Consider the following 22447-nt stretch of genomic DNA (forward strand, 5'->3'; position numbering starts at 1 on the left):
TTATATTCATCAGAAATTATTTCCAGAGTTATGATGCATGTTCCAGGGTTACGACGCCTACAATGCTGATCTGGCAGGAGAAATATGACACCAAAAATGCAAAATAATCAATATTTGAAGGTTTTTTATGATGAAAAATGCAATAAGAATGCAAATTACATAGTTTTCAATGCACCCAAAGCATTAAAAGTAAGGTTTTCCTAGGAATTTTGATGATGTTCCGGCTTACGACGATTTTCGGGTTATAATGCGTCTCAACAACGGAACCCCCGTCGTAACCCAGGGACTGCCTGTTTATATATATGTATATATATATATATATATATATGTGTGTTGTGTGTGTGTGTGTCACGGGAGAATTTTTTCCCCACCAAGACATTAAGATACGAGAATAATAATACTACTACTATACATATGCACTGTTGTCAGTCTTCTTACCTGGCGACAGGGGTCAGAGAATGGTATTGTGTCATAGTTGACACGGTGGGTATGAAGACTACTGACGTTTATGCTGCCTGGGAACTAGGGTAGGCTTGTCCTACCTGCTATTACACGATATTCCTTGTGTGTATGGGTCTTATTACTGACGAGGCCAGGTGATGTCTTCCCACTGGGAGGCAATTGAAGTGCTGATTTCCATTTTTAGTGGTAAGGTACGATGGTATTGAAGAAAATCCCTGGTACTCAGTTCGTTTATTTATTACTCATTACATCATGCCAAATTTCTCCCAGGCCTAGTCTCCTGGACTTGGTTAATTTATCTAGTCTCCAGAACTCCTGGACTAGATCCCTTGCAAGGGATAGATAATAATTTGGTAAAATAGCCAAAATGAAGGGTGGACCTTCGAGAGCACTTGTGATCCTTCCATGTTTTGCTAGTGTTACCAAAATGCAGACGAAAGATAAATCAGGACAGGCCTGGACAGCGCTCCCATACTCAAAGTGAAAGAAAAACAAAACAAGGGACTGGCCACACTGCTACGCGCTCGACGTCCACAACAAAAACGAAAATATTTTACAGTTCCAATCACTCTTACAACAGAGTAAAGATATTAGAGGATGATGATGAATCAATTCCTAAATAAATCACTAATAATTAAAGGAATATTTTTCCCATTAAATATATATATATATATATTATATATATATATATATATAGATATATATATATATATATATATATATATATATATATATATATATTATGTAATTGTTTGGTACTTTGAAACTTTGTCGTTACTCCAGGATCTAGAAACGCTACGGCCTTCAATATCCAGCATCACTGTGATGAATGAGAGTTTTATGTAATTTAATTTTGTTAACACTCATGAGGTAAATTGCAATTATATAAAATTTTACAAAATTCAGTATGTAAAGAAATAAAAATATGTACATATATCATGTCTAAGGGGCGACACGTCTTATGCACAACTTCCTGATTTCTTTGATGTCTCTACTCTCCTTAATTCTTTCCGATATGAAGGTCTTATATCTATCATTTATCTTCTTGTTCACCATTTCTTTCGTTGCATCAGGACACTTTTTCTTTAGTTTCTCAAATATCGATTGATAAGCTGCATTTCTTTTGTGTTTGTTAGAATATTCTTTACCCCGTCCAGAACTCTTTATCTATCGAAAGTCTGACATGTTGAACGATATCCTCTTCTGTGCCGTTTCTTGGTAAATAAACCTTCTAGTTTATCAAGCCCCGTCGAAGACACCACTCACGGTCAAACTATCAGTTCTGAACGACTTAATCTGAAAAACTCCTATTTGACTGTCGTGTCGGACCGTGAGTTGCTCATTCAAACCTTAACTATCAGGTTTGTCGATCGGACTTTACTTAAAAACACCCCACTCGCATTCAAAGTTGCCTAAACCCCGCCCATTTCGATCGGGCATGACAAATCCCATCTGATGTGAGTGGCCGGCCTTATATACGCAGTGCCGCCGGTGCTCCTCATACGCTGCAATGTAGGCGGTACTTAAGGTTCTTTGCAGCGTGCGTTCGGTCCCTAGCTGCAACATCTTTTCGTTCCTTTTACTGTACCTCCATTCATATATTTTTTCTTCCATCTTACTTTCCCACCCTCTCCTAACAATTGATTCATAGTCTATGTACGAAGTTTCCCTCCTCTTCTCTTTCAAACTTTTACTCTCTGTTTAGGTTTCAGTGTATAATCCTTTGGCGTAAATCCTATATTAATTTCAGTTCATTGTAGAAAAAACTGAGCTGCATTTCATGGCAGGAAAATGCATTATTATAAAAAAAAATACAGTACCTATATACTTGCATTCTTTGTAGCTGGGCAAACTAAACTAAATTATTCACATATGATAATTCTCCGTTGCACATAGTCGCAAATTTTCATTTCTGCTAAATGAAAAATGCTCGTTTTGTATTGGAAAATAAAAGAAGTCTTTATTTCGGTTTTTAAAGAAAAAAGAAGAAAAAATGACTCAAACCACAAACATTAAATTTAATTTTGTATTCGTATCCTGACGCATTGTACTCAATTATAATCTCATTGATAATAATTATTATTCTCGCCGATATATCACAAATTCTTTATATCTGCGAAATTAGAATTATGCTCACTATTTTAACGGTAGATAAAAATATATTTATTAGTTTTTTTAAAATTTATATATATTAATTTCCCAATGAAACGCAACCTTCAGCTGACAGTTTATCCACAAAAATAAACAACAACAAAACACCGGGAAGAGTACCGTAACCTGTACCGTAACCTGCCCAGGCCCATCAAATTTGGCCTTTTGAGACTCTAGGTAGATATAATTCCCCATTATCCGCAGATTAATTAGATGTTTGTGAAGAAAATCGTAAAAATAGGGAGGAATTGGCGTTATGAATATGACATATAGGCCTAGGACTGTAGCAGCACCTTCGGCTTTTGTTTCGTAGGCCTATTTTACGCTTTATTTTACGGCGTAATTCTTCATTAATAAGCCTATAATTTGTATTTATTTAATAGCAATATGTACGAACAGTTTCAATATGAATTTTTTTACACCTATAGGCTATTATAACTTTAAATGAGGGCAGGTTACTGTAGACTTAACTGTATAGGCCTAGGGCCGGTGACGTCCCTTGATTTGGGGGTTTGGGGTCTAGGTCCCTCCCCTGCTTTAGGTCCTGGAGGGTCTGAAGAAGACACAGGCCTGATTATTTGCATATTTGCATGTCGCTGCCATGCCATATTAGGTTATAGTAGTAGGCTAGTAGCTAGCTAGCTATTGATGACAGGATAGTAATGCCCAGAATCCTTTGAAGTAGGACCTTTTAAAACGATACAATGAAACTTTTAGATTTGTTTTTCACCCTGGATACAGGCTAGGTAACCTTTAAAACTTTTTTAAATATTGCCATATTAAAATACCTAGTGGCCACCTGGCCTCTACCGCAGCGCGACCACCTTCCCGAAAAAGTACTTTAACATGTCCTGTAACCCGGGATAGACGTTATTCAAGAGCCAGCAGCGTCCGTCAAAGCAACACCTCAAGATCTCTACTACTTCCCTCTCGAAGTATGATTTTTCTCCCAAGTCACAAGTCGAGGCCATTTTCCGATTTTTGGGAAGGTGGTCACGCTACATTAGAGGAAGGCCAGTTAGTATTTTACACTAAATACCTATTATCTGTGTTTACTGTAAATGTCCAGAATCCTTTGAAGTCCTACTTCAAAGGATTCTCGACATTTACATTTAGATTTGTTTTTCCCCCTGGATAGCTACAGGCTACGTAACTTTAAGATTTTTTAAATATTGCCTTATTGACCACTAGGTAGGGTAACATACAGAATGGCCACCTGGCCTCTACCGCAGCGTGACCACCTTCCCAAAATTGGAAATTATGGCATTAATTTGTGACTTGGGAGAAAATCATACTTCGACAGGAAAGTAGTAGAGGTCTTGCGGTGTTGCTTCGACGGACGCTGGCTCTTGACTAATGTCTATCTTGGGTTGCAGGAAGTGTTAAAGTAATTTTTCAGGAAGGTGGTCGCGCTGCGGTAGAGGCCGGCCATTTGGTATTTTACCCTATAGCTGATTCGCTTAAGGTAGATTCTTGGGTGAGCCCTGTACCTATGAGACGTCTATTTTGCGGCCTCTGATTGGCCAGGACCGGGAGGTAGGCAGCTTGCTCAGTGTCTCTTATTTTCATCTGTAGCTTAGAAAACTAGCAATATGTTCATATTCGTTTATTTATCTCACATTTTGTACAATGTAGGAAAGTTTTGGTCACATCCTAACATTCGTTATTAATTGTAGTACTTAATCATGATTTCCTGAAATCAATAAGATAAAATACATAAGAATTAAAACGAGTAAAAGTGAAGAGAGTCACATTTAATTCTTTATACTTGATTTTACTTATCTTTTGGTACGACCAAAACTTTCCTATGTTGTGTAAAACATGAGATAAATGAAGAAATAAGAATATTTTGCTAGATTTCTAAGCTCCAGTAAAAAATATGAGACATTGAGCGAGGCACCTACCTCCCGGTACCAGCCAGTCAGAGGCCACCAAACAAACGTCTCGTAATCATAGGGCTCACCCAAGAATCTACATTAAGTGAATCAGCTATAGGACAGTGCATCCTAGTGCAGGCTATTTCAAGAGAAGAGTAAGACGCAGCATCATAGGTTAAGGAAGGTTATGAAGAAAGTTCTCCATGTAAAATCTACTGTCATAGTTATTTGGTAAGGTTGTTGGTGGGTCCTAGGTAGGATGCAATTGCTTGTTAGGTTAAAGATCCAGGATTGCACTGTAATTACCTTTGACACATTTTCCTGCATTGTTTCCTGTTATACTTGAAGTTTCCCACTTTTTATATTTTTTTATGGATGTTGAGTAGACCTATGATATGCATTTTTTGGAATTTTTAATCTAGCACAGTGCCCATTGATGCATACTCATTCAAAGATCACAGATTTTTAGGCATACTAATAATGCTACGTTTGGCCCATCTACTGCTAGTGAGCATAAGAGAGCTTGCTAATTTAGATGTAAAAGCCAAGTTTATTGCAAGTAATCTTCACACCAGGTATACCAGAGGGTTATCTTTCTAGTAATGCAATGTATATGATTGAGTTCAGCTTGACTGTGGAAATTGCAGAAATTCAGATACCACTTAGGCTACTCAAAAGAGTATTGTCATTAAAAGTAAAATATGAAATTGTGTGGTTTGTGGCTGTTTCACTGGTATATATATTGGGACATGCCTTTCCTTTCAGTTTCCTATATTACATGTTACAGGGTTGAAGAACCTCAGTGGAAAACTCGTGTTTTTGATCAAAGAAAACTAAAATAAGTAACTAGTACCAAGAGCCAAAGTGAAATTTACTTTAAGCTAAGGAGGCATTTTGAAAATGTATGCTTTGCGTCTTTATCACAAAAACTCAGAAGAAGAATACATTAAGTGACTAAATACATTGCAAGTAAACTTGCTCTAATTTAACCAACTGTAATCGTACCCTAACCTTGTTAAGGACTCAGTGTCATTTTTGACCCACAAAGAAAGGGCATGGCTTAGTCCTCTTTGCATCCCCTCTTAACCTTTGCCAAAGAGGGCAGCAGTGGTACTGGAAGTATACATCTTATTCTAACTTTTGTGCAGTGTCTTACCCTTATCCCCTTAATTAACCTTCCTTGTGCATATTGCTAACTTTAACTGGGAGGTTGAGGTTGAAGTTTGAGGCTCTTCTCGTCCATTGAGTTGAAAGGTATGTATCTTTTATTCTTGATATACTTCTGTGCCCCTCTGTTTTGTATATACTACTGTAGGATGCTTTAAAGTATCGCTTTTACTCGATTATATTTTATTTCCAGAATTGATGTTCCAAGCAAATGCAAGAGGACCTTCTTAATTAATCTTACCCTTCATTCTGGAACTATGGATGACAGAGAGTATTATCCTGATCCCAAACGGATGAAATTATCGGATATGTCTCCTAACTTTGGGTAAGATGTGTTTGAGCATAGTAGTTGATGTAAATTTTAAGACCATTACCTAAGACTGATGTAGTTTACAAATATTGAATTTGATTTTAGATCATTGATGTTGTGTATGTTGGTAGCATTGGTACAAGGTCATGTGTAATCATTTTGCTAACATGCCTAAATAATGATGATTATGTTAGCCATGTAGAAAATGTGCTAAATTAAGCAAGTACCATCCTTATACATCAAAGGATTTGCATAATGTTTCATTTCTTTGTTAATGGTGTGACATTTTGCAGACTTGTTCTTTGTACTCATTTCTGTGCATATATCATGAGTTAAAATACAGACTGCCTCCATATACTACAGGTATAAATCATACCCTTACAAATGCCCCTCTTACCAGTGCTAGTTGGAAAACAATTCAGTTATTGAAAAATACCAGTTGAAACCATATGAGCCGTAACTTTTTATTTTGTTATTTTTCTGAGTCTTTCAGCAGCTGTTAACTTATTACTTAGGCATCTATTTTTCCCCAGACTCTCAGCTGTGTTTTGTCAACACTTGCTACAATTAAACCTAACCTATCTTAAGGTATTAAAATTTAGGCAGGCTTTATATGATTCTGTCTAAAATTGTTAGCAGTGTTTAGAAGTACCACACGGTTCACAGTAAATTGTTAAGAATTTATGAGAGTATTTTGAGGGAAACAAAGACTGGAATATAATTTGAAATGCTTACAATATTGTTAAGCATTTCATATTGTATAATAACTTGTAAGAAATATATGAAAATATGTGTGAGGAAACACCAAAATAAAACTTGCAAAATGTCACAAAAACTTTTCTCGCAGCAGCAACTATGTATCGGCTATTAGCAAAGCGAAGCAACTGTGTACATCACAGGAGCAACTATGTATCAGCGGTTAACAAATCTGTGTAGCTGTGTACATTTGTTAGTATTAACATGCACTTTGCATTTACAAAAGTACATTATCATAGGTTTATTTATTCGAAGTGAACCATGAACATTATTCATGGTAAATTTTGGTAATTGACTATTCATTTATTGTACTTTTATTACAGTAGATATTGAGTGGGAGTATGAAAGCGAAACAGATAGATAGGAGTGACCTCTCTCTCTCTCTTTTCTTTATGGTTATTAGTTAGATGTTATCGAATCTTAATCATCCTTATTTTATATTTGTTTATAAAAGAAATCTTATTTGTAAAATATGTTAAAAATAATGTATTGGCAAAATAGATGAAAGTCAAGTTGGCAGCTGTATCGGCCACTTATCTGTTAATTTTCTTAATGTTTTGTTTAAAGACAGTTAGGCAGTTTTGCTGGGTATAAGGGCACAGTTCTTCCTCTAGATAAATGTCTTTGATCAAGCCATTTATCTAGTTTCTTCTGTGGCCCTGTTTTGTCATTCTTCTTTTTCATTGTGAATTGAAGGTTGTATACTGGTGTATATGTGAGTTGTTGAAAAAATTCTTGGCCTCACCCAGAAAGTGTAACAGGAGAACAATAATTTCTTGCAGTGCTGTATCACATAGTCTCAATGTGTTTAGTCCAATTTTATTTAGGCTTTACCATTCCATTACAAAGGAGGTTTATCCTTGGTTTTCAGCCACTTTGCTGCAAGGATGACTTCATTATTGCTTATATTTTGCTGTGATTTCCAGTATATTTTGTCAGGGTCACCCTAGAAATGATTCAGAAGAGTCCTAGGAGCTTCAAATTCCATTCGGGTCAGTTTCTATTGTCTTGTCGACATTTGAGGTGCTAATCGATCTTGCAGACTTTTTCACACACCCAACATGTCAGTGAAAAATATGTATACCATTAACAGCTCAGATATTCATGGTTTTAGGTATGAGGTGCATAGGCAAACAAAAATCACCCAAAACTTAGTGATAAATGGCTCCACTTGATTGTGGTTGATGTTTTGAATCCCTGCCAGGGTACACTTATGTTGTCCCTGCCCAAATGAATTTCATCAGCCCTCTTCCTAATGCAGGGATAGAAAGTGAAGCCCTCACATTAAATGCATTAACCATATCTTCAAAGGATTTCTTGTGGGTTCAACCTCATCAAGGTGTGATATTTTTGTTTGTTTTGAGATTCTGCTTCTGCTTGTTGCTTTGAAAATGCTTCCCATGCTATGAAATAGAAATGAAATAGCAGAGTTGGTTGAATGAGGTCCAATTCTTCAAGGTTTTGTCTTATTTTCACTATTCAGTAGGTCTCCAGAATATTTGGGCTACATTTTTTTACTCCTATTTACAGTGCATATTAAACATTACCAATTAAATCCTGATTGGTGCTTTTCTTCACAAGGTTTTTTCTTCTACTGTTCTTTGGCAGTTTGTTGTATCTTATTTTCAACGTCTTAGCTGTGTAAACTCATACAACTCTATTGTTGCCCTGCCGGGAGGTGTGTAGTGGGGGCTAGTGCTGTCAGTGGAGTTCATGTGGTGCACAGTAGGCATTAATGAAGGGTATTTGCAGTATCATCCAACCCCCAGCAGCACCCACTTTCTAGCTTTTCATTTTTGTACATGAACTTCCCTGCCAGATATATACTTAGCTTAGGTCTCTGACGTCACGACAGAAAATTCAAAACTCGCGGCACACGCTACCGGTAGGTCAGGTGATCTACCTTACCCGCCGCTGGGAGGCGGGTGTAAGAACCAGTCCCCCTTTCTTGTCAGATTATTTTCTGTCGCCGGCTGGACAACACCTGTTGTTCAGTCCTTACGATAGTTAAAATTCGTTCTCGTTGCCGACGATTTGGATTTGGTGAAGTACCCTTTGTTTGTTGGCTTGGCATACGCTTTTTGGACTGTGTTTTGGATTTTTCTTTTGGATTTCTCTTACATATCTATAATCATGGATGATTTTGAAGTTAAGAAACCTAGTTTATTTAGGGTTTGTTCAGAGAAGGAATGTAAAGTTAGGCTTCCTAAAGCTGCATTAGATCCTCACTCGGTATGTGAGTCGTGTAGAGGGAATGAATGCTCTTTTATTAACCCTTGCAAAGAGTGTGAGAATTTGGATGAGGATGGTTGGAAGGCTCTCTCTTCTTATGTGAGAAAGTTAGAGAAGGATAGGGTGCGCAAGGCTTCTTCAAAGAGTTCTAGTAGATTGAGGGTGAGTGAAGTTGACGCTGAGAATCCTGTAGTAGAAGTAGTTCCTTCTCCAGTTTCAGCCCCTGCGCCCAGCTTTGAACCCGAAGATTCGTTTCGGAAGTTTGCTTCTGGGAGAGCCTCGATCAGGAGTAAGGAGAGCCTCGCTCGCTCTCGACAAGGTAAGAGTGATGATAGTGCAAGTGATCAGTGCAGTGCCCCTAGTGCAGTGGAGGGTGCGTCTGACCGGCTCACTAACGCTTCCAGGCTAGACCTCTTCCAGACTCCCAGACCCAGTGGAGGAGGAAAGTCGAAAGCCGCAGGAAGGTTAGGGAGAACCCCCACCGGTCAGGCGTCCCCTCGGCAGTTCCTGTTGCTCGTTCCCAGCTGCCTTGGATCGAACCAAGAAGGAGTTATTGAGCCAGTGCTTCTCGTCATCTTCGTCGCCTTCTCCTCAGCGTAGATGGAGCGCATCGGAGTCGTCTCGCCCTCTCAAGAGGCCCTGGAAGGATCCTTGCGCCCTTCCTTCCAGCCCCGAATCCTTCGCGGAAGAGCCAGAAGTGGAACGCAAGAGAACCAGATTTCGTCCGGTTACGCTTCTCCTGTTCGCTCTCGGACTTCGTCCCCTGTAGAGGAGTTTAAGAGATCTCCTGCGCGTATCCTGGCGGGTCTGCAGGCGCAGATTGCGGCTTTAGCGGAGTCTATTGCCGGGACTTCTCATCGTCGGAAGGACGCCTCACTTCCGGTGAAGAAGTCTAAAAACGTTCCTTCGGCTAAATCTCCTTTGGCTAGAAGAGCTTTTTGAGCCTGTTAGTAGGAGGTCAGAAGTGCAGGCTGGAGCTCGGGATCTTTCTCCGAGTAGGCTCTCCTCTCTTCCCAGCAAGAGTTGTGAGCATGTAAGGCGTAAGGAGCCAGACAGGCTCTCTCCTCAGGATTTCCGCTCCTCGTTCGGTAGGCGCCAAGAGCTTGACAGACGTCAAGAGCCTCGTTTTCGTCAGGAGCGAAGGAAGAGTTCTTCGCCTGGTGGCCACTCTCCTTTTGACGGACGCTCGGAGCCTAGTAGGCATCAAGAGCCTAGTAGGTGCCAAGAGCCTAGTAGGCGCCAAGAGCCTAGTAGGCGCCAAGAGCCTGGTAGGCGGCAACGGAAGTTTTCTCCTCCGTTAGATCACTCCCGATTGGATAGGCGCTCAGAGCCTTGTAAGCGCCGCGCTTCTGACAGGGATTCATCTGTGGATGTTTTCTCTCCCCGTGGCAGGCGTCAAGAGCCTGGCAGGCGTAGTGAGGATGGCAGGCGCCAAGAGCCTAGCAGGCGCAGAGAGCCTGATAGGCGCTCTCCCTTATCCAGACGCTCTTCTGTGGAGTTAGAATCTGTTTCCGACAGTCGGGCCTCCACTTGTAGGCGCTCTCCTAGTAGGCGCTCCCCAAGTAGGCGCTCTCCTAGCAGGCGCTCACCAAGTAGGCTCTCTCCTGGGAGGCGCTCTCAAAGTAGGCGCTCTCCTAGTAGGCGCTCTCCAACTAGGCGCTCTCCTAGTAGGCTCTCTCCTGGGAGGCGCTCTCTAAGTAGGCGCTCTCCTGGTAGGCGCTCCCCGTGTAAGCGCTCTCCCGGTGGTTTTTCTTCCAGTAGGCGCTCGCCTAGTAGGCGCTCTCCGAACAGGCGCTCTCCAAGGATTAGCTCTCCTCCGGGCAGTAGAGCTTCTAGACGTCATTCTTCGGTAGAATTTGTTGCTGATTCGGAGGAAGATTTGCCCAAGGATGCTTCGGTTTCTTCGTATAAGAGACTTACAGACCTCCTCTTGCAAGATTTTGGGGAGTCTCTTTCGGCCGTTGCTCCTCCGTCTCCTCCTTCCTTATTTTCAACGACCAATACGGCTAAGAAGTCTTCAGTCGTTAAGATGAAGCCTACAGTGTCTATGAAGAAGGCTATGAAGAACTTTGACGACTGGTTGCTTTCAAAAGAAGAGAAGGGCAAGACAGTTTTTTCTTTTCCCCCGTCCAAGCTGACGGGTAAGATGGGGTTCTGGTACGAGTCAGGAGAGCCCTTGGGTCTAACTCTTCCCTCTTCTGCAGACTCGGACTTCTCTTCGTTGGTCGATTCCGCACGTCGCTCGGCGCTGAATTCTGCGAAGACGACGTGGGGTATGAGCGAGTTGGATCACCTTCTGAAGGGAATGTTCCGAGTCTTAGAAGTTTTTAACTTTCTTGACTGGACCCTGGGAGTGTTGGCTAAGAGGACTCAAGAGCAAGACACTCTTTCGCCTGAAGACCTCCACGCAGTTCTGTCTTGCATGGACAAGGCAGTGAGAGACGGTTCCGGGGAAATTGCTTCACTTTTGGTGCAGGAGTGGTAAAGAAGAGGGCCGTTTTCTGCTCTTTTCTTACCAAGGCGTTTCTCACGCACAGAGAGCTTCCTTGCTGTATTCACAGCTTTCCCCGCAACTCTTCCCCAAGAAGACTATTAACGATATCTCCAGCTCGTTATCAGCAAAAGCGACGCAGGATATGCTAGCTCGCTCGGCTAGAATTCCGAAACCTTCGTTTCAGCAGAAGACGAAGAAAGAGGCTCAAAGTAGGCAAGAACCCTTTCGAGGAGGACCTTCGTCTCGCTCTTCTTCCTCCAGAGGTTCGAGACCACCTAGAAGAGGAAGGACCTTCTCCCGGTCTATTAGGGCCAAGAAATAGTTCGGGGGTCCTCCAGACAACTGTGGGTGCCAGACTTCTGAACTTTGCAGATGTCTGGGCACGAAAGGGGGCGGACAAAACTGGTCCCTCGCGATCATCAAGAGGGGATACCTCATTCCCTTTATTTCGAGACCACCCTTGACCACCACTCCAAGGGCACTGGTGGCCAAATACAAAGACCCACTAATGAATCAAGCCCTCGCTCTAGCGTAGAGCTGATGTTAGAGAAAGAGGCAATAGAGATGGTTCAGGACCCTCTTTCAGCGGGGTTCTACAACCGTCTGTTCCTAGTTCCCAAGAACTCAGGAGGATGGAGACCGGTTCTGGACGTAAGCGCCCTGAATGTCTTTGTGAAGAGAGGAAGTTCGCTATGAGACGACGTCATCAGTCTTAGCAGCTCTTCGTCCCGGGGACTGGATGGTGTCGCTGGACCTTCAGGACGCTTACTTCCATGTGCCGATCCATCCTTCTTCTCGCAAATATCTCAGATTCATGTGGGGAGGGAACGTTTTTTCAGTTCAGGGCCCTATGCTTCGGCCTTTCCACGGCCCCCCCCCCCCCAAGTATTCACAGGACTGATGAAGAACGTTGCCCAGTGGCTTCATCTCGAGGGAGTGAGGATTTCCCTCTACTTGGACGATTGGCTTATCAGGGCCAAATCCAAGTAGAAATGTCTGGAGGACTTACGAGTGACGTTGGATCTAGCAGCTTCTCTGGGTTTGCTAGTGAATTTCGAGAAGTCACAGCTAATCCCCAGTCAGAGCGTATCTATCTGGGGATTCTGATGGCTTCTCAGGTTTTTCGGCGTATCCGTCCCCAGAGAGGATAACCCGAGGTTTGGAGAAGGTAGCAATCTTTCTAGAGAAAGATGTATGCACAGCGAGGGAGTGGATGAGTCTGTTGGGGACACTCTCCTCGCTGGAGCAATTCGTTCTCTAGGAAGGTTGCACCTCAGACCCCTACAGTTCTTCCTGACGAGGAACTGGGAATCAGAAGTCTCAAGGTCTGGACTTTGCGTTCAAGATTTCGCGAAGAGATAAAGGAGGATCTACGTTGGTGGCTAGACCCTCTATTGTTCAAGGAAGGCCTTTCCTTGCAGGTTCGGAACCCCAACCTAGTGTTGTATGCAGACGCTTCGGACAAAGGTTGTGGGGAGCTACTCTCGGGTCGAGAGAAGTGTCAGGCACCTGGATGGGGGATCAGGTGTCCTGGCACATCAACAAGAAGGAGCTAACAGCGATTTGGTTAGCTCTCAAGACCTTCGAACCCCTCGTAAAAGGGAAATATGTTCAGATCAACTCCGACAACACTACAGCCCTGGCTTACATTCGGAAACAGGGGGGGACTCACTCTTTCTCCCTGTACGAGACAGCGAGATCGCTCCTCTTGTGGTCAGAGGAAAGGAACATAAGGCTTCTCACCAGGTTCGTACAGGGAGAAAGAAATGTCAGAGCGGATCTGCTATGCAGAAGGAATCAAGTCCTTCCCTCAGAGTGAGGACACTCAGCAAACTGCGGGACGTATGCCAGGAGCTGTGGAGGACGTGGGGCAGGCCCCATCTCGATCTATTTGCGACCTCCAGGAATGCGCGGATAGATCTATACTGCTCCCCTATTGCAGACCCAAGAGCAGTGGCAATAGATGCATTCCTGATGGATTGGAGGAATCTGGATCTTTACGCGTTCCCGCCTTTCAAGATTATAGGGGAAACGTTAAGGAAATTCGCAGCGTCAGAGGGAACAAGGATGACGTTGATAGCTCCGTTCTGGCCCGCCCACGACTGGTTCACAGAGGTACTGGAATGGCTGGTGGATGTCCCAAGATCCCTACCTCTAAGAGTCGATCTGCTCAAACAGCCCCACTTCGACAGGTTTCACAAAAACCTCCCCGCTCTCAGTCTGACTGGATTCAGACTATCAAGAGTCTCGTCAGAGCTAAGGGCTTTTCGGCAAAGTCTGCAAGGCTATTGCCAATGCACGTAGACCTTCCACATCTAGAGTCTACCAGTCGAAGTGGGATGTTTTTCGACGCTGGTGGGGCAGGACTCATAAAGTTTCCTCCTCCAGTACCTCTGTGACTCAGATTGCAGATTTCCTTATCTTCCTGAGGGAAAAATGCGGGTTGGTTGTCTCCACCATCAAGGGATACAGGAGCATGCTTTCCTCAGTTTTTCGTCATAGAGGATTAAACATATCTGAGGACAAGGACCTCCATGATTTAATCAGATCGTTTGAAACGGTTAAAAGAACCTCCTCCTTAGTGCCTAGCTGGAATCTTGATGTCGTGCTGCTCTTCCTGAGGTCCTCAAGGTCGAACCTCCCCATGCTGCTTCGTTCAGAGACCTTTCGATGAAGACTCTTTTTCTCTGTGCGTTAGCGTCAGCGAAGAGGGTCAGCGAGCTGCAGGCTCTAGAAGGTGAGGTAGGTTTCCAAGGAGGCTCCGCGGTTTGCTCTTTTCTTCCGGCTTTCCTAACCAAGAATGAAAAGCCCTCTTCGCCGTGGCCCAGGAGCTTCGAAATCAAAAAAAAGCTTATCTCCTTAGTTGGACAGAAGAGGAGAGATCTCTTTGCCCGGTGAGAAGCCTGAAAATATTATCTTCAGAGGAAGAAAAGACTTGCCGCTAATGAGAGCAATCTCTGGTGCTCTGTAAGGGGGACCCCAGTAGGCCCTTATCTAAAAATGCACTCTCATTCTTTATCAGGAATATTATTAGAGAAGCACACACTTCTTGCAATCAGCAACAGTTTAACCTTCTGAAAGTCAAGGCGCACGAAGTACGGGCCATCGCGACGTCTTTGGCTTTCAAGAAGAATTTGTCATTACAAAACCTTATGAAGGCCACTTTTGGAGGTGTGAATCAGTCTTCTCTAATCACTACCTAAGGGACGTATCGATTACGTATGATAAGTGTTTTGGGCTAGGCCCTTACGTATCGGCGGATTCAGTGCTGGGGCAGGGAGCTGAAACACATCCTTTTTAATCCTTTTTCCCTGTTAGTTTTAAGTTTGAGTTTTTTGGTTGTACGAAGGAGGTTGCAGAGGCAGCTCCTTCTTTCGTATACTAATGTTAGTATTTGGTTAGGTGATCGGTTGTGCTTGAGGCTCCTTGCAATTGGTAGTGATAGGCTCTGCATGTAAGCGGGTTGATCCCCATTGACCAGATCCTGCTTGGATTCTGCCAAGTAAGTGGACTCAGTTCCCATTGGGTAGACCCAAAGAGTTCTTCAGCCATAGGTCACGCCCTCGCTGAGACTCTTTAGGCAAAACCGCAGACTAATAGACAGGTAACGTACAAAGTCTTCTGCTCCTAAATCACGGTAAAGAACCAGAGGTTTATATTATGTATTCCTTTAACATGTGTTGTCCCCACTTTCTAAGTAAGTATGTGTCTCTTTCCCTCCACCAAGGGTGTCAATCAGCTAAGTATATATCTGGCAGGGAAGTTCATGTACAAAAATGATATTGTTAGTATACAATAAAGTTTTGTACATACTTACCTGGCAGATATATACGATTGATGGCCCGCCCAGCCTCCCCTCAGGAGACAGGTGGAAGAAAATAACCTGACAAGAAAGGGGGACTGGTTCTTACACCCGCCTCCCAGCGGCGGGTAAGGTAGATCACCTGACCTACCGGTAGCGTGTGCCGCGAGTTTTGAATTTTCTGTCGTGACGTCAGAGACCTAAGCTAAGTATATATCTGCCAGGTAAGTATGTACAAAACTTTATTGTATACTAACAATATCATTGTATTTCCCATTCTGCTTCTTTCCTTCAGTCTTTGTTCTCAGCCTCTCTAACTATTACTGCTTCTTTGTGCAGCCGTGGAGTTTTCTCCGGTTTCCACCTTTAGGTCTGTGTACTTCATCTTTAGTTTCAGTATCTATCATGCTGCCCAATCATTCCAGCTCCCACTTTTCATTGTCTTAGCAGAATGGCCAAAAGCACCCCCATTCTTGGCTTAACATTATCAGTCTCATAAAAAGACTTCTTTTCAGCTACATTCACTTCTTTTATCAATGTTTTTAATGGGCTTCTGTTACCTCTCTCTTGTTTTGAATTCATCATTCATTATCAGGATGTAAATTTCATTTTCTTCTTATTGGTCAGTTGGTGTATTTCATCTTCTCAGCTGCAATCTTCCGTGGCTCTCGTGGTCTCTTTTATTTTGCCTGCATTTTCTTAGTTTTGTTCTAAATTTGGAACTCACCACAAAGACTAGATAGGGTAGCTAAAGTGTCAAAATTATTTAAAAGCTGTATGTATTGTTATGATTTGAAGTAGTAGTTACCTTTGAAGTACAGTAAGGCACACCACAGTAGAGTACATAAGTAATTATACAGTATATATACTGTATGCTGTTGTGACACTGAGTAATGGTATGCAATTGGATCCTTCATTCCCTTGACTTTTGCAAGGTGTCATTTCATGTGGCTGATGTGCTATATTATTGTTGTCAAATATCAGTCAGCTTTGATTTTTTCATATTTTGCATTCTTGTATGGACTTTGATTTCCACAATTCCTTGGAAAATAAGGACTTGAGATATTTTTACTTGAAGAATTTGACTGAGGCATTTTATATTCCATATAGAATGTGTGTAAGAATTAATATGTACTCACAGATGAAAGTATATTCCTCAGTTGTTGTCATTTCACAGTATGATAAAGCAGTTTACCCAAGCCCACAGAGTCTTGATTCTGAGACTTATAGAGCTGATCTAAATGTACAAAATAAAGCAAGATAAAGACCTTATACAGTATGGTAAGTAGATTCCAAGGTGAAAGAATACATCAAAAACTAAAAAACTTTAGGCAGTAAGTAGGTAGTGCAGCCAATGCCCAAAGAGGTTCTGCGTAAAACATTTTGTTGTGGCTTCATTCCCAACAGAATTTGGCAAGAAAGGCATTTGTGAAAGAGTGATTTGCTTACAGCTGGTGTGGAGTGCAGAAGTTGATTTGAAAGGAATATTTACTTGACTTTATCTTGCTTTCTTCCAACAGGGGTTCACAACCTTGCATTTGTCCACCACCGAGAAAAGGGCTTCCTCAGGTACAGGCATTTTTTTTTTTTTCAATATCATACTCCAATTTTTCTTCATATCTCCTATTATGTATGCATATTTTCCTTTTATGAGGTTTATTATGACTTGCAAAGAAAAAGCATGTTTTGGTCAATGCAGGATACAAGAAGACCTTTCTTGTGTAGTTTTCATTTTAATCACAGTATACATTGATGTTGTTTAGCTGGAGATAACTAATGAAACAGTTCCAGCCCATTAGCATGAGTTTAATATACTTTAATAAAGAAACTGCAGACCATATTTTGTCAGTACTATATTGTAGTATACTGTAATATAAGTTTTGTAACAGGAGCAAAGTAGTGCGGCATGGGATGGGAGAGTGGAAAATGTCAGAGCTTGGCTAAAATCTGGTGGCAACATTAATGCTGTTAACCAGTATGGTGGCACCCTTCTGTCTGCTGCATGCTGTAATGGACAGGCCGAAGTTATGAGAGAACTGATGTTACACCCAGATCTACACCTTAACACTGTACATGGTGGGAAAACGGCTCTCGCCCAGGCAATTCACTATGGTCACACTGGATGTGCCGAAATGATCCTTACTTCGTCACTGAAGGTGAGAAAATTCTTATATTCCAGGAAGCAAGTAGGATGCTTACCAGTAATATTTTTGTCCTGTGCACTGAAGAGTCTGGAAAATTGTTTCACAAATTATATCTGTATGTAGTATATAAATGTTTATGTAAAGAGCATCAGATAAAGGGTGATTTTTACTTAGGGGGATTGAGTTGTCTACTTGAGTAACAGGGACTTTGTTATACTGATATTTTTAACTGCTGATGGGAAACTAGTGGAAAATTGAGAGCAGGTGTCTATTGAAACAGAACATCTGTAGAAGGGTATTTCTCTCATAATTAACCATTACTATGTGAGTTCAGGCAATTATTCAGTATTTTTTTTCAATTAGGCATGTATTCCTAATAAGAAATAGGAGGTCTGTGTCATGAGCATGAGAATTATTTTTTTTAAATTTTTTTTCTAATTAAGAGAATGAAGTAGTAACAACTGATTACATATTTATGGGCTATTCTTTATTGATAACTTTTTCATACGTTTTTCCAGTGTCGGCCAATATTAACTGGACATTGGACTGCGGTGGAAGATGTTCTTAAACGTCAACCGGCATTAAGCCATGACTCAGCATCTTATATCCTTTCTTGTGCAGCGCAGGAAAGTGAATGGACTGCTGTGGAGCTACTGCTCGCGATGAATATATCGTTCACTGTGGGTGATTTGGATCCATTACTTCAAAAAGCCTTTGCTCTAAATGAGTGGCAGATAATTTATTCCGTTCTTCGTAGGAAATTCCGTCATAAGGGGGAGTGCATGAATGAAATATTAGCAAAATTAATTGATCGGAGAGACTGGGAAAAAGTAGATGTTTTACTAAAGTTGGAAAAAAAATATGCAAAGTTTGATGTGATGTTGGCAGAAGCATGTCTGGAAGAAAATGAGTTGAGAGCCCATCAGTTATTAAAGCAAAACAAATATGATGCTGAGACACTGAATGGTACACTTTTAGTGGTTGCTGGAGGTGGAACGAGTGAGGAAGTTTGCCACCTGTTAATGGATTCCTACCATTTGTATACAGATGAAACACTTGTGAATGCAATTTATTTGACATCCATGAAGAATAACTTGGAGCTTCTGCCATTTTTGCTTCAAAAACATTTCCAGCGAATTAGTTATCAAGCCTTAAGTTCAGCGCACGATGCAGCAGAAAGATTCGGGAATAGAAATGCTCAAAAACTCCTAGAACGAGCTCTTGAAGTGAAGGCAGTGAAACTGTTTTCCTTAGGTAAGATGCAGCCATCAAAATGTGTTCATATAAATGTAAGCCTATCATTTTTTAATGATTCTTTTGCTCATTGATGTGGAGGACCATCGTAAAATTGCAAGTGGGCACAGATATCAGCGTTCGTTCTCATGAGGTGAGGTCTGCTCTCGGTCTCAGTTCCTTTTGTGTTCACTTTTCCACTCCTTGTATGTTGGTGGGTTGACTCAATTCTGTCCTTGGAGAGGGTGCCACCTTGTTTATCATTCATAGTGTGCTGTAGAAAATACTAAAGGCTCTTAGCAACAATCCTGTTGGTCCCACCAGCTCCATGGCTTCCTGCCTTTTACTTGTCTTCCATACCCTTTTTTTTTCTGTGTGGCTGTCCAACTTTTTAAACATTACCATATACCATACTCTGTTTTCACCTTTCTTAAAAACAAATCTCTTTTGAACCAACTTTCTGATAAAAACATTGGTACATTTTGACCTGTTTAGGTATCAGAATTTTAACGAACTTTGATTTATTAAATTGAATTCAAGTTTTACTATTACATATATAGAAACAAACTGCAGGCCAGCCTTAAGAGTCATTCTTTATTACCATTTTTGTGTTTCTTGTTTTTGGAAGAGCATAGACTCATTGAAAGAGAAAATGTGTATTACTTTCAGTTGATGGCCTTCTTTTCTTAGGTAAAGGATATTTTTGACATTTGGCTTTTGATTTTCTGCACGAGTAATATGTAGTGTATATTTGCTTTCCTGTTTCATCTCCTTGATTATCATTTTTTCTGGGAAGATGTTTGAAAGATAATACTTAACATTTGTGGTTATTTTGGGGCAATAAGCAATGTCTCAATGAAATGTATTGATGTGGAAAATTTTACCTTTTATAGCATGGTCCAACTTTTTTTTTTCTCTCTTTACCTCCCATTTTCTACTCTCATTGTCTTCACTCAGAATGGGAATAAGATCATGAAGGAGTGATAGGTTTGCATCTTTGAAACATGGAAATAATAAAATTATTAATTTTTTTATATTCAAATAAATCTGTAGGTTTCCTTGGAAGCTGTGGAACGCACAAGTGATATGCAATACTATTTTAATGTAAGTTCAAGCTCATTGTTGTACTATCTTTTATGATTATGCAAATTGAAATTTGATTGAACTTTTGCAGAATGAAGAACCAATGCTCTGGAGCAGCTCATTTATACACGGTTTATGCGAGACCAAGATATCGTTGTACTACACCGCTGCCGTTAATAGAAAAGACATCGTATGAAGTTTACCGAATCTCACCTGTGAAAGAATATGCCTTGTTACAAGTGTTTTATGCCTTATGGTTATTTATTTCTTGTTCTGCCTGAGGTATGTCACCAATAACACCACCATGAATTTACTTTAATGTATTTACTAGTGAAACCAGGTGATATGCACATTGTTGTGTATACTGGGATGTATTAAGACTTCTCCAGCTGATGAAATGTGTGTAGGAAAAAAGGGCATAGTGACCCTTCACCTGAAGTAAAGTAATTTGTTTGAATATGACATTGAATTTTGATTTTTCTATTTATAACAAACCTGATGCAATGTCTTGATTTAACTGGTCAGGTATGCAATAAGATACAAAAAGAGAAAATAAATGGTAAATTATTAGCCAGTAGGTTTTTTTAATTTGCAACATGAACATTGTATAAGGTTTGAGAAAATAATAAGTGTACATATTTAATACCTTATATGTTGAGACTGCCAGTATTTAACATCGCTTTGTAAGGTGACTTATACTTTTTAGTAATCAAAATAAAGTTTATGAGGCTTTGGTTTAAAAAGGATTTTCCTATTGCTAGAGCAAGATTATTATGTACAATATTTTAATTATTTATTTTTTATATAAGGGCTTTCAATGTTTGTGTGGCACACCGATATTGCAATTGTAGGAAATCTTGAATTTTATTTCTGTGGTTACATCCATACATCACTGAGTGAATACAAAATGTTCCTGTTTTAAACAAAAGTACTATAGTGGTTATGAAAACTCAAAAATTCAAGGAAGAAAGAATAGTTCTACACAGAATTTCGAGACACTGCGTCTCCTCTCCGGCATGGAAAATCCCAATAAAGTTACACAGTTATATGAATAGAAACAGCTTACCGTGCATTAAATGTACATGGACAAAAGGGCCAGTGTTAAAATAATTATTGCAACATTACTAAAAGCACTGAAACTGAAGGTGGTTCAATTTACAATATGTAGTCCATAATAATAATCAGCTAAGTACAAAACTTGAGACTAAGATTCAGATGCTAAAACTGTAAGTACTAATTGCACTTGGAGGCAACGACCTTACATCAGTTCTTGGGGTCTTGTTAACATTGCTCTCAGGACTGCTGAAAATTTGTTAGAAGAATAATCATACAAGTTAGTATAATGGTTTAATTATTATGTTTAACTTTTTAAATACTTTCACATAACCTCCCTTACATTTTGAGTGAAGTTTTGATCATTTGGGTGAATAGTGAAGAAAGTATGCCTATGAATTGTTCCCTGTTTATTGAAGTGCTGAAATAAAATGAATTTCTGTAACCTAAACTACATAACTGTTTGAATATGTTGGTTGAATTATGTCACATTTGTATTTCTTTGACTGAATGACTCGTAAAAAAACTAAAACAACCTGAACTTGAACACAAGCTCAGTCTGAAGACTGCACCTGGACTTACCTCTCATAAACTGGCTCAGTCAATGCTCTTGTTCACAGTTCATCACAAAGCATGGCTTCAGTTCATCCCATGGGGTGCACTGTGGCCATTACTAAAGGATCTTTGCAGCATCCCCTCGGCCCCTAACTGCAATCCCTTTCCTTCCTTTTACTGTACCTCCATTCATAATATCTTTCTTCCATCTTGCTATCCACCCTCTCCTAACAATGATTTCATGGTGCAACTGCTTTGAGGTTTTCCTCCTGTTATACCTTTCAAACTTACCTGCTCTCAATTTCCTTTTCAGTGCTGAATGAATGAATGACCTCATAGGTCCCAGTGCTTGGCCTTTGGCTTAACTCTATAATCCAGTGATAAAGCATGACAATACAGTACTGAAATCATCGTACAGAATGATGCACTGTGACTGTCAGTGGTAAAACAGGCTACAGGTAATGACATTAGAGCAGTTAAGTTCAATTAGACTATTCTAGAGATGTCCTGTTGTATATTCACCTTGAATTTTGGTAAAATTGAGTACTACTGGCAAAAGAGATGAAAATTGGAAACCATACGAGTTTCATTGACAAAACATTCATTCTTTTCTTCAAATGTTAAAACCATTTACGTACAGGGAAAAAGAGACTGGCCAGCAGTCACTGTGTTTTGGGAACATTATATTTGTGCCAAAGGAAATGAAGAATGAAGGCTAGTATTCATACAATAACTCGCATTAAAGCTAGTATACAGTATTTTAAAACTGCATATATGTAATTCTGGCATATCTGTCAATACAAATGACCCCTCTGTTAATGTGGCTTTGATAACGTGTATCCACACACATCTGTTGCTATCTATTTGTCTTCATCTTCTTAGGATGTCACTTCTCCATTTGTTGCTATTTGTCTGAATCACTTAAATTATTCCTTTTCTTTTATGAATAATGCCCGGAGAGCAGGGAAAGTTCTGATCTTATAAGTGTAGACTTGTTACAAATATATACTGGTCCTGACGGTTTGCAGAATGGCTGATGGCAAGGGACACGATCATTTAGTCTGCCAATTCCTCTGATAATGATAGGGTAGAGTAGTGATTATGTGCATCATGCTTGAGTTGCAAGAA

General features: G+C 40.6%; 1 protein-coding gene and 1 long non-coding RNA gene across 3 annotated transcripts; both read left to right on the plus strand.

Moving 5' to 3' along the window:
* Positions 1 to 1716: 1716 nt before the first annotated feature.
* Positions 1717 to 21897, plus strand: LOC135201764 (uncharacterized). The gene is made up of 6 exons (XM_064231042.1): positions 1717 to 1823; positions 5851 to 5982; positions 16772 to 16820; positions 17141 to 17407; positions 17914 to 18649; positions 19803 to 21897. The coding sequence occupies exons 2-6, from the start codon at positions 5915 to 5917 to the stop codon at positions 19805 to 19807; spliced, it is 1125 nt and encodes a 374-aa protein (XP_064087112.1). The 5' UTR covers positions 1717 to 1823; positions 5851 to 5914; the 3' UTR covers positions 19808 to 21897.
* LOC135201931 (uncharacterized) lies at positions 2676 to 5449 on the plus strand. 2 transcript variants are annotated; one of them, XR_010311629.1, is made up of 2 exons: positions 2676 to 2790; positions 5256 to 5449. It is a non-coding gene; the product is annotated as an uncharacterized LOC135201931 (long non-coding RNA). The 2 variants fall into 2 exon arrangements; XR_010311632.1 differs by having other exon boundaries at positions 5278 to 5449.
* Positions 21898 to 22447: the final 550 nt, after the last annotated feature.

The sequence above is a fragment of the Macrobrachium nipponense genome, chromosome 11 (genome assembly GCF_015104395.2).
Source record: "Macrobrachium nipponense isolate FS-2020 chromosome 11, ASM1510439v2, whole genome shotgun sequence".
Lineage (NCBI taxonomy): Eukaryota > Metazoa > Arthropoda > Malacostraca > Decapoda > Palaemonidae > Macrobrachium > Macrobrachium nipponense.

Bases quoted from the DNA above. Each gene is read 5' to 3' on its own strand.
- LOC135201764 (XM_064231042.1), top strand. From the start codon at position 5,915: ATGGATGACAGAGAGTATTATCCTGATCCCAAACGGATGAAATTATCG. The intron at 5,983-16,771 runs GTAAGATGTGTT...TTCTTCCAACAG, and splicing joins GATATGTCTCCTAACTTTGG to GGGTTCACAACCTTGCATTT. The intron at 17,408-17,913 runs GTGAGAAAATTC...ACGTTTTTCCAG, and splicing joins TCCTTACTTCGTCACTGAAG to TGTCGGCCAATATTAACTGG.